General features: G+C 35.7%; 1 protein-coding gene across 5 annotated transcripts in view; it reads right to left on the bottom strand.

Annotated features, from left to right (window-relative positions):
* The window catches only part of LOC131691395 (uncharacterized), a 956,846-nt gene extending 948,801 nt beyond the window's left edge, over positions 1-8,045 (bottom strand). For 3 of the 5 annotated variants that reach the window (XM_058977758.1, XM_058977757.1, XM_058977756.1), the window contains exon 1: positions 7,421-8,043. In XM_058977758.1, coding sequence (XP_058833741.1) covers positions 7,421-7,561 — 141 coding nt within the window. In that variant the 5' untranslated portion in view covers positions 7,562-8,043. Of the gene's footprint in view, positions 1-7,420 lie in introns of all 5 variants that reach the window. The other 2 variants (XM_058977753.1, XM_058977754.1) reach the window with 2 other exon arrangements.
* Between the last annotated feature and the right edge of the window lie 4,959 nt (positions 8,046-13,004).

Raw genomic sequence — 13,004 nt, 5'->3', positions numbered from 1 at the left:
TTATGATATTTTAGGCCGGCATCACGAAAACTCGTTCCGTCCTTGATGTCGAACAGCTTTTTTAATGCTTCCTTCATCTTCTTCTTCATCATTATCTTCGCCGGACAACCGCTACCGGGCTTCCGCTCCACGCTCAAGGATGCAAGGATCCAGTAAACTGTACTCAGGGGCACTTTTCGTCTCGAAAGATGTCTACCGTAAACTTTTTCCACGATGACCATGCGTTTCGTAAAACCGTACAACACGCTCGGGGAGTGCTTGCTGTGCCATCTTCGATTGAACTGACAGCACCCGAGCGAAAAGAAACATGCCACCCATTTCGAAGGAGCCCAGAGAGCGATTTTCTTCGAGAGAAAAAAAATTACATTCTTTACGTTAATTACAGAAAGGTATTGATATCATTCTTATTATTTATTGAACACCCGTTAGTCACATTTGTTAGCCTTACTTGTTCTTTTGAGCGAAAGTTTGCCTAAATCAAAAGTTATAGCTGTTTAAAAACGTTGTTGTTTATAAGCAACATGAATATGAAAGGGTTATCTACCTAATTAGCAATCACCCAACTAACGAACACTCCATCCAACGAGCCCCCAACTAACGATTTGGCGCTGTAAAGCTGTGACATTACCGAAAAATCTGTTAATGTGGCAACCCCGCTTTCGGGATCAACGCATTGTTTATTGAGTGACCAGAGATTTTAATTTCTGCATGAGCCAAACCATTTGTCGGCACATCAGTTAATTTGTCACTTATAAAAAAACGAAGACCGAATAAGTAACTGTTAATTCTATACCGTGAATGGACAAAAAATGATTTTTTTAAATATCTTGGTATTTCCAGGTGTTGTCCATTGAAGGTTGATTTACTACTCTCTAGTATTATCATCTATTGATTCTCTACGCGTCCGAGTTACAACCAAAGGTAGTTGCATAAGCCACAGTTCACGCCATAGGCGTGCGCAGCCTTTTCCATTAAGGGGGTGGGGGCTAACTGCTTGAAAACTTTCAGTTATGTAAAGCTTTCGTTTTTGGTTTGATTTCTGGTATAGATTCGTTTGTAAAACAAATATTTTATTTTGTTATTGAAATTTAATTTGTTTCATTTATTTCGTAAACCTAGAAACTGTTTTCCAAAAAAGGCAACCAAAGTATTTCAGTATCTTATTATCATCCATTTTAATAAGACTTTAAAATTAACATTAAACATGTTCAACATCCTCGAAAAAAAAATTCTCGTGGTTTTTAGCGCAATATGATTTTTTGAAATTTATGAAATTGATCATTTTTCAATCCTATATAATTCGTAATATAAACTTTCGATGTTATGCACCCCAGATTTTATCAACCTACTGTCGCATTCTTACTATACACAGAGAACAGACGTCCATCTTCAGCATTAAACTTGTGTAAAATCTCTAACGGTTTCGAAGGTGGTTAGGATATCCAAACCAGATGCGCTACTCGACAGAATTGACAGCGGTTTTTCCTCTACCCAATCAAACTAGTCCGGAGCCGGTTCGGACTTCCAGCATGAATTCCAGCTCAAATGCATCAACAGATAGAGTTGGAATCGGTTGTTTTCTTTGAGCAAGATTCCATACTGAATCCATTCAAAATTTCGAACCGCTTCCGGAATGGATTTGACGGATAGTTGGGATAGGTTGATGTGGCGGTGCTAGTGTTTATCGTATATTAGTTCAAATGTTTACACACATTTTTTAAATATATTTGTTCGATCATGGATGTCTGTTCTCTGTGCTGTAGTGGTTATTCGCCATATCTGCCAAAAACTTGAGAGAGCCCCAGTGAGACCCAATTAACCACTGGACGCTTTTCGAGCAATTGTTCATGTATATCTCGATCCATATTGTTGGTTGTGATGAAAATCGGAGTCTTACGGCCATAACTGTAAATTTACTGGCAGATCATACACTTTTTCCAGCAAGCTTGTATGCAACAATAATTTTGTACTTGTTGGAAACATCTGTGTGATCTTTGGTAACATAAAGCTTCTATTCCGGTAGCTGTTTAAATTCAAATTTGACACATCATGCTTTTAGATGCATTTATTGAATTTGTTCAGATTCAGATCTTTTAGATTTTCAGACTTGAATCTGTCGTAAAATTTTGTCTACTTTCAGAATCTGTAATAAGTTTTGACGTAGGCGTGCATTTGAAAAATTTATGACATATTTGTCGAATGAAGATGATGTAAGTTATAGTGCATTAAAAAATCTGGATAGTCTTTGCTATCGGTCAATGGATTTCTATTATTTTTAATATATATTATTTCCACTGTACGCCCAGATCTTCACCAAAAAAAAATTTTTTTTCAATTTTTTAAAAGAATCTATCCATAGTATTGGGAGAATCGGTAATAGATTTATAAGAAAAATGAAGACAAACAAAAAATTCTGAAAAACTTCTGAGCAACTCCGAGAATCAAGTAGAAAATATAAAATCGTCTTTCTGTAGGAAAAAAAATTAATAAAACTTACAACGTAAGCATGCGTGTATTATCCGCACATGTCGTTGTTCATGCTTCAGGGCCATTTTCCATTTTCTTTTCTTCATCTTAGTATTTAGTAGTTAATGTTTAGTAGTAGTTTGGAAGAATTTATATTTAGTCATCTTCAACTGATCTATGATCGATGCCAATTCCGAAGTCTTTCATGAAGCCAAGAAGCATGTGATTTTGGTTTCGTTTCTTCGTACGCTGTATCGTATCGACTTTTCGAGTACATCACCGTGCTTCAATTTATCTTTTAATCTGAAAAACCCGGAAGTAGTATTGTCATAAGGCAATGGTCCGTCGTTTGTCTTCTCGTAGTACGCTGTGGTAATCACTGAAAAGGTATTCGGTCAATGGGCGTTGTTTGCTAAACAGAACACGGAAGAGTAAATTAAAAGAATTATATTGAGGCGCGTTATGTCACGATAATTGTCACAGTCGATCCTGTAGATAAGCCGTATGAGGCCATCCAACCATTTATGCCATTTTTCAACTCCTGAATATCATTTTACACTGACTCTAACAGGCTAGTTCATAATACTCAAGCCTTATAACCCCTACCATGATTTTCTTTTTCGGCGGCTCTCAGCTCACTACATTGTTCCAACATATAGCCAGTGCGAGCAATAAGTTCCAAGTTTGATTTTTCTCATCTGATGCTCGTTGGCACTCCACATCGAACCAGTTATCCGTGTGTTATTCGATAGTCGTGTGCCTGTTGCACTGATCGCCTTATGCACTTGCTGTTGCGTTATGATCAGGCAATCTCTTGTTGGTCGTTGCTCGAAACGTTTTGTCCTAAAGGCGGAATTATATATGCTCATGCTTTTCATGAAAGAAGAAATTCAAATATATATTTTTTGATATTCAATATTAAACTATGTTTATTAATATTTTCTTCAGTTTCCTAAAGTATTCACCGGAATCTTTTCAGAAGTTTCAGAAGCAATATTTTTTTTCTGCAAATGAAATTCAAATAAAAATATAACAAATTAACACAAAAACTATAAACTGAATAAACCCGCATTTTCAAAGATTCGCCCCAAAATCCTATTTTCATATTCCTCATTCGTATTATGAAGAGTTCTTTCATATTTTCTTTTTTCGTTTTAACGGCATTAAATTAGAGATTACTTAGTAGGGAAATTTATGAAAATTTAGAACCATAGTACTAAAGTGAGAGTAAAGATTTACAATATACAGATCAGAAAATTAGTGGTAGGGTCATTAGAAACATGCGTTAATCTTTCGGACTAATCTTTTATCTTCTGCTGGTAGGAGTCGAGCTAGAGTTACTACGAAGTTGCTCAAATTTACCAACATGTCTCATGGCAACAGCAGAGTCATCCCTCTTTACCATCCTATCTGTACATTCCAAATCTTTTCATGACTAAAAATTTTATAACTTTCCTACTTAGTAATCCTTAACTAATTTAATGTCGTTTAAATGAAAAAAGATAGTGCTACAATAAGTTGTAATCAAAACAAATAACATCTATACAATTCCAAAAGTGTTTCTAAGATAATATTACTGTTAAGTTTTAGAAGAAAGTTCAAAATTTCACTTGTTATCGCTTTCCATGTAATACCTCCAGGAATAGCCATATATGCCTTTACCGACAGCATTAATCATTTGCAATACAAAGTTTATAAATTTTAGTCAAAACAAAAAATGAAATGAGTGCGCACGCCAATGCTTCAAGCTCAAGCTTAAGGGGCTATATACAAAGTTGGATATACAAAAATTTTATTGAATATTCTGAAAGTACATACTTTGGGACCATCCATAAATGACGTAGCATTATATGGGGGAGGGGGGAGTTTTGCATTTTGTGATGATGTGTAACGACAGGGGGGTAGGGGGTCATGTCATGCTACGTAGCTTCTTTTAAGGGAAATAGGGGTTGACCTGATGTCACGACAACCTTAGCCGTTTCATCTAACTAACATCATTTTTTATTTTTTTTTTATTTTTGCGGGACAAGGGGGGGGGAGAGTTACCGTCAAGGTACGTAATTATCAGGGGGGGGGGGGGGTATTGAGAGTTTTGTGACGAAATGCTACGATGGGGGAGGGAGGGGTTAAAAATCTCTAAAAAATGCTACGTCATTTATGGATGATCCCTTTTGAAAATATCTGTGCGAAATTTCATCCAGATCTGATCAGATCCAGATTTTAAATTACAGCGATTTGCAGCGCGCTGGTCCCTCCACGCAGCGATGCCAGATTTACAGATATGTCTGTATTTTACAGACTTTTGATGGTCTCCTACAGACGTAATCAGAAATCTACAGACTTTTAAAAGAGTAACAGTGTTTAACAAAATTGTACTAGAACAATTGTATCCGAATTCGAGCGATTCCTTCACAATAGTTTTCTAATTTCAAGCTACTTTTAAAGTAATAACCTAGTGTAAATAGGATTTACACAACCATCTACAGACTTTTACAGACATTTTATATATTCTGATACAGACATTTCACAAAAACATGTGGCATCGCTGCTTCCACGAATGAAATTAGCTTTAAACGCAATTATCTCGGAATGAAGTTTTTTAAAAATACCGTCGTGGTGAACGTGATATCTCAAAAATTATTCATTCGATCTTCATATTTTTTTGAATTTTTTGTATTTACATTCAAACTTTTAACAGCACAAAGCTCAATTTTTTGGTCAACATGTATTTTTTAAGAAAATTAAGAAAAAAAAATTCATTGGGAAACCGATACGTTCAAGTACAACAAAATACATTTTTCTTCAATATTCCTTTTAGTTTTTATATTTCAGTTGAGCGGTTCGGCTTGGAGAGCGTTCACCGCAAACCCCTGCCTAAAACACGCTTCGGGGGGATGGGCCATAACTCCGACAACCTTGAATTTTTTTTTAGATCAATTCAAGTTTTTTCTATCTTTGATAGTGCTACCAACAAACTGTTTTTCGCTTTTTCAAATAAAATTTGCATAAAACACTTTAAAACAACCTCGAACATAGCTCACTTTTTCGCCACAACTTTGTATGTACCCCCTTAAAGGCTTTGGAGCATGACAAACGTTCTGTAAAAAAATGTTTAGATGCTGTTAAAATTTAATTTAATATACCTGAAACTCAGTAAACTGGTATCTGGCTAAGATTGTATTAGTAATCTAACTCTTTAGACAGTAAATATAAAATCTATGTTGCGGCAGAGTGTAATTTGTGTGCAATAACACAATTATAACAGAATGCAATTTTCGTAGTAATCTGTGCCATAAATCTTGTCTCGGTACTAGTTAAATAACAGTAAAATTATAACAAGTGACAGTGCGAGATATAGTTTTGATATCTTTTTGTTGTGTTTCTGGTCGGGCATCCTCACCTATGCTTTATATACTGTAAACCGGGGAGACTTTGGTCGTCGGGGCGACTTTGATTACTCAGAACTTTTTTATTAGAACGCTTATTTAACCAGAATAGTCTACCGAATAATTTAAATTTGAAATGAATTGTACTCTAAACTGAAAAGATACTAATTAGATAAACTTTTTGAGTGCATTGTTCGATTTTTTAATTTTATTTTAGTTTATTTTTGCGTAGCTTCGTGTATATTTTTATACAACAAATAAATCTTAGCAAGAGTAATAAATTCCGAGCGAGTTTTTATTTTTCCTTGGAGTCGGATGTGCCAAATTGATTTTTAAAAAGCTTGCTTATTTAAAAAAAAAATTGTGAAACTAGTTCCCAATTATTTTAAACTATTTCTAGCTTAAATTTTTTGTATTCTATACTCTAGCGTATTAAAATGGAAGAAAGTCTTTGATAATTGATAAACCACTCAAATAAAACAAATTGAACAGTTAATTTTTTTAGATTCTTTTATTCTAGTTGAACTTGAATTATACGAATTTTGTTTACTTAAATTTTACAGTATATGGAAATACTTTGTACAATACCAATTAACAGCTATTCATTGGGTATCTTTTCAGAATTAGTTTAAACAAACATTTGAATGTTTTACATCAAGAACTTAATGTGAGTAAACATTCAGACTATCAATGTCACCCAGAAATAGAAAAACGAACTTCGAATTGAAATATTTTTTCCAAAAATAGTGGTAAGCCAACAATTTCAGAACCATCCAATCTTGTTCTTCATACATCAGTACATGTTTACATACTAAACTTGTGTTGTGTTTAAAAATATGTGATGATCACTTCAAAAATTGATCAATGTCATCCCGGTTTACGGTACGTTATAAAAGGCATCAAATAAAAATCAGTTCAGTTTAGTTCTGCCAGTGCAGGCGGTGCGTCGATCAATAGCCGTCCAACACTTTGTGTCTTTGTACTTTTATGTAACAGTCTGTCTTTGTATCGCTGTCTGTGCCTCGTTCGCTTCGTCCGTTTATTGGATGGCAGGAAATGAGTCCTATCGGTGAGAACAATCAATTTATATTTATTCTATTCAATATAAACCAAGTAAAAATTCGAATTTTTAATTTTTAGGAAATATTTTGAAAACATTGTAGCTTGCTTTAAGCAGCCAACTACCCAGAGTTTGAATCGGTGCTGCAGTAGTCGTGGTAGTACAAATAGTGTATGTCTAATTTCGACGCAAACTAGCATGAAATAGATTTGAACATACCCCCGTACTACCCCAAATACTAGTACACTGTTTCGTGATTTGCTCGCATTTAGGGGGATTGGCTGATTGTTTAGACGAAACCTGTTAACCTAGCTCTACAAAAACTCGCTAGAAATTCGACAAATGTTCATTAAATATAATACTTCGGCAAATATTTGTCACAATTGTAATATTGACCTGAAAATTTTATTAAAATGAATCTAGTCATGACTAGTACCGTGTTGTTGTTTATTGATGTAATGCTGACATCTGAAAAACATTAATTACTCACTCACTAAGACACACTTACCTTGGCGATGAATCGTTGCACCCAAACGCGCGTTAGCGAGCTCGTCTTGCGATAGGATTCGTTCACGTTATCCATACTGATTCTGCAAAACACGTTCAAATTGTGCAGCAATATCAGAAAATTATCCACAAAATTGATCATATTCCTTCCTACGACTGGCACTAGCAAGTAATATAACTGAGAATAAGCTCATTTAAAAGATTACTGTATCGATTTTGATGTTTTCACTACACATCACCATTAGTTTTCACTGTAAAACGATCGATTAACTGTCACACATTACTGTGTCCACGCCCGAAGTCAAAAGTTCACTAAACAGTCGCCCGGTGAATACATCTGCCCAAAACAGACCGTTGCACAAAACAAAAAACATTTGCAAGTATAAGCTCCCCAACATTGTCGGTTTACAAACCATTCATACTTATTTCTCCACATTCTTTATCGTCCTCCGGCGAAACCACTGGAAAAATAGAACAAACTTTGCATGTTCCCTATAAACGTACGCATCAGACACCACTCACATGCTACCCAGCCGAACGTCTTCCGAATAACTGATGGGCACCGGTTTGCTTTATGGTCATTGTTTCTGTTTAGCACCCACCCATCATTTATATGTCACACCTTGTCACCAGCTAACATAGAGCACCAATCGCAGTTTGAACTAAATTTCGTCGACTTATTCCCAGCCAGCCGATTAGTTCGAAGTGAACCACGAGAAGCCATATGATCGTGTCGTATAGTAACTCGAACCCTCTTCGCCGGGTTCTCGGGCCCAGTGCATTGTCGGGTAAACCGGTAGAATAGGTCAGAATAAGCAATAATTACGGTTAGAACAAATGTGTTGGGAACGGACACGTTCGTAGCTACTGTGGGGTATATCTAATGCAACTTTTTTACGAAATGCACTTAATACTAAATGTCTTCAGAGTGGTGTTAGGCTACAAGTCTCCAATTGTCGCGATATGTCGTTTTGAAATTAATTTCGTGCAATTCTGAACATGAAACATAAGCCCATGAGCGTCATACAAATTTCATCGCTTGATATAAAAGAATACTTCTGACAGAATTTCTTCATAGTTAGGTAGGTTATCAAATTGAACAAATTTTAACACCAAAGACAAAACAAAACAAACTACAAATATGAGGAGAAAATACCGGAGTGAAAAACCAACAGATTACCAATCAATACAAAAAAAAATTGTATCGCACAAAAACTGTAATGGAAAATAAAGAAGAATTTTACTACTACTAGAATTTCTTCATTGCCATGCTAACTCTGTTGGCAGCATGAGTAAGATAGATGCCTGATTGTTGTTTATACCGTGCATATGAGCCGGGCCGGCAAGTTTCAAATCGTTTCACATGATACTCGACCCGAATCACGGAAAAAGATTTGAATTAAAATATCCTTCTATTAACTTACTTTAACTTTGGCAATGATAACTTCTGTGTCTTTAACAGTGAATAATAACATTAAAATCATGCACCATGAAGGTCCGTACAATTCGACCAACGGATCAAGCGAACCAGACTAATTTTCGTTCGAAGCTTCACCTCTTTGACGATGAAAGTAAACTGTTTTCTTTCGCTTCTTTCTTTCTTCTGAGTTGAACGTAAACTGAACCCACCACAGAACACATTGTGTACAAGGGGTAGGGTGCGAGCGTTGATTTTCTTTTCGTTTGATGGGCAGCCTATTTGGCTTCGAACGTAAACTGAACCAAGTAAAAAACCGGGGGTCATATGCGAGTGCGGCATCATTTGTGTGTTAAACTCATGCTGGCTACACCAACACATGCTCGCAATGTCCGGGCGCGGTAAACGAGGAAAGGCGAGGGAGAGGAAACGCAATGAAAGGTGAAAATTTCAATTAATTCTTACTATAATATAATTGGTTGGTCCTGAAAAAGACTGTTTGGTTCGTGGTTTATGGAGGGAATCACAATTTAGGCCCGCTCTCCGCGGAGCCGGCGAGTCAGTTGGATATCTTTCAGCACGTCACTCGCTTCTGTTTATTCTCGAATAAACCAACCAGGTAGACCTCGATGGCTTCCTGGAGGACAATTACCGCTGAGCTCTGGAAGCGTAAATCGATTTTGAAGTCGTGCGCACTCTCACGGACTATACTAGACGACAGACTTGACTTCTGATAGCGGCGAAACACAAACACAGGGCGACAGTTTCTGGTCGGTAGCAGTTGGGGGCCTCTTAACGATACCAGTGGCTGGGGCAATTTTACGGATGGCCTTCGTTGCCAGTTGCTTGCAGGGAACTTTCCCTCCGTTGGAATTACGGAATGTTTGTTTGATACGAGCTATGGCGCGAAAAAAATTTCTCTACTACTGGTAGGACAACGACGATCAAACGAATGAGCTTGAGCTTATGCGACCACGCCTGGCTGCTACTCCGTTATCGATCTGGACTAGCTGAAGTTGCACAGGGAGTAAGAAGATAATTATGCTTGGGAGTAGCGGAACATCTTTCAATGTGCAACTCCTGGTAATCCTAAAGTGTTTATTGATCAATACCGACGCCGGCCAGGCCCGAACGTAGATCGCAGAAGGAAAGGGAAGGAATGGTTAGTCTGATACTTGCTTTTTGTTAGAGGCCGTATATACTACTGCACACTCCACGAGTATCACAGGAGGAAGATATTTGTTAGTAAGTATAGAAGTTGGATTCTACTTCTTCTTTACCGATGCCATAGAGGTGACTCAACTTTCTGGACTAGATATCGATCCATCAACTCATGGACCGGGGACCAAAGGTTTTACTTCCCTACCGAAGGAAGACGTGACCACAGATTTATTCACCTCAGAACCACCGGCGCCGTCGTACAACGAATGATGAGAAAAAGCAACTCGCGCGAATACGTACTTCTAGCTCGTTTTCGTGCCATGTGCAGAGTCGAAAAACGTCGTTTTCATTTAGCAAAAATCAGACGAAAAGGACGAGAGAGCGACGCTACTTTCTAAAGCACCAGCACTTTGCGAAAACGGAAATGAGACAACGGTCTACGACAAAGCATACGTGTAAATTCATTTTCATTATTTCATTCACATACTCGTTTCCGCTTTGAGATTGAGAACGAGGTTAGTACCTTCGATATTGAGCATAGTGCTGGCGGAACGAAAATACCCTAGGCAACATGTTTACTAGTCGTTGTTCGATTTCGTGGATTTATGAGCTAGTGATGGCAGACTAAAGCACTATAGATGTGCATATTGTCCGTGTTTGCTACGTTCTAGTTACATTGTGGTATGCAAAATTGCTATAATTTCATTTTATGATAATTAAAATGAAAATGGAAAAGGGGTTAATAATCGGTCTCCGAATCGTTAGTCTATATTTTTGCATATAAAAATTACAGCATGTTATTGAAATGATATATTATAATATACCAAAGTTTTGATAAATTTGCTTCTCGCAAAGTTCTAAAAAAATCGCAAAAAACTGTTTTTTCACGCTGAAATATGTATTAATCCTTTCATGCCCAACTTTTTTCCCTCGCAGTGCTAGAAGCTTCTCAATTTTTACCTTCCAATGCTCAATACAATTCTTCTAGAATATTTACAATAGTCCAATTGCGTGAAAAACATAACCGGAGATAGTCTAAATTGATAAGTTTTATCAATTTTCAAGCATGTTGCCACATAACGATGATATATGAAAAATTCATTTTCCATCGTCAACGTTAATTGTCCCTGGCAGCACTGCTTCATCAGAATCTAATCAAACTAATTGTAATAACTTCAGTTCTAGAGCTGATCCTTGTAACTGTCAATACTGAAATGAAAGGTAATAGTCACATTTATTAGCCTTATTTGTTTTTGTGAGCAAATTTTACCTCAATCAAAACTTATAGCTATTTAAAAACGTTTTTGTCGACAAACAACATGGGCATGAAGGGGTTAATAATAGTTAATGATTGATGACTTTTTTTCTACGGAAAATTTTTCATGCATGTCATACAAATTTTGTCCTCAACACACACCTATGACACGTGTGAGTGCGACTTTTGTTTACATTTATAGTAAAAACTCGCAACATAGTCAACCGATCTTCGTAATATTTGAGGGAATAATACGGAACTGATAGAAGCATCAATTGTCTTCTTTGAATTGTTTATACCATTTATAAGTTTCAAAACACTCAATCTCAAACCTTAAAAATCGTTTTTCTTGAAATGTGCTAAATGGCGCTTGTCATAAGAATGCACAACAGTGACCAACTGGCTAGATCTTGCCAAAATGTAACTTAATTAAAGGTGAAATTGGTTTGTTATGCCACTCCATTTTTAACACTTCCAAATTCGGTGTCTTGTCCGTCACTATAACACTGGTATTCTTGCTACCGGAGCAGATCCATTGCCAAACCATAATTCTTTTTTGTAAAACTAAACTTGAATCGGCCAGGAAATTTGCCGCAAGCAGGAGCCTAGCAGAATTTGAGCTCCAGGATTTGTTTTAAACCGGCTTTCGCAAATGATTTATTGTCGACTAAGACACATCCATTGATCTTCATCAGTACATGGTCGTACAGTATATGGGTTCGGATTTTAACCGATGTTTGTTGGTTATAGAGCTTTGGTTGGGTTGATTATTTTGTCGGTAATATGTAGGGATAATTTGGTTCCTCGCAAGCATGGGAAAATTATATATATATATATATATATATATATATATATATATATATATATATATATATATATATATATATATATATATATATATATATATATATATATATATATATATATATATATATATATATATATATATGTATATATATATATATATATATATATATATATATATATATATATATATATATATATATATATATATATATATATATATATATAGATATATATATATATATATATATATATATATATATATATATATATATATATATATATATCCATTCACATGAAAGGTTTCTTCGCCTATGAAGCATTCTGCTTGCATTGAAAATGAAGCAAAGCAACTTGGCACAACGACAACACACAAGAGATTTTTCCAAAAGAGACTTCTCTAACTCGAAAAGAGGCGAATGACCCTAAGGTTAAACTTCTATAATCAAAATTAAAAAAATATTCAGGAAATTATACTGGAAAATTGAAGACATCAGGTCTCTGCGATGAACAAAAAGTTGAAGGTTTTCACAACATTAGTTCAAATTTCAGGATTTTTACGAGTAAGTTTTTAAAAAAATTGTCACTGGTAGGATTGATGGAACCCCTAATAAATATATATTTTCAAAATACGAGGCATCTGAAAAATGTAATATTTCGCAGACACCCCAAAAAGTTATTACCACAAGCTTATAATCGTAAGTTTTCCCTAAAATTGCTTCATATAAACCTACCCTCAATTAAATTGTTGCAAAAAGCTGTAACGTTTTCAAAGTATGACATTTTTCAAGGTAAAATATGAATGATTACAATGTATCCGTTACAGGTATATCCTATCTTCAACCTCTCCCAATGCCCTTTCAGAAAAACTAAACAGAATTAGATTTCATCAAGTTAAATTAGTTAGTTAGAGATTGTAAAATTTCGACCTATTTCTTTCTCCTCAAA

This window comes from Topomyia yanbarensis, chromosome 3, assembly GCF_030247195.1.
Source record: "Topomyia yanbarensis strain Yona2022 chromosome 3, ASM3024719v1, whole genome shotgun sequence".
NCBI lineage: Eukaryota > Metazoa > Arthropoda > Insecta > Diptera > Culicidae > Topomyia > Topomyia yanbarensis.
Note: the sequence above shows the minus strand (reverse complement) of the source record. Positions and strands in the feature narration are given on the sequence as shown.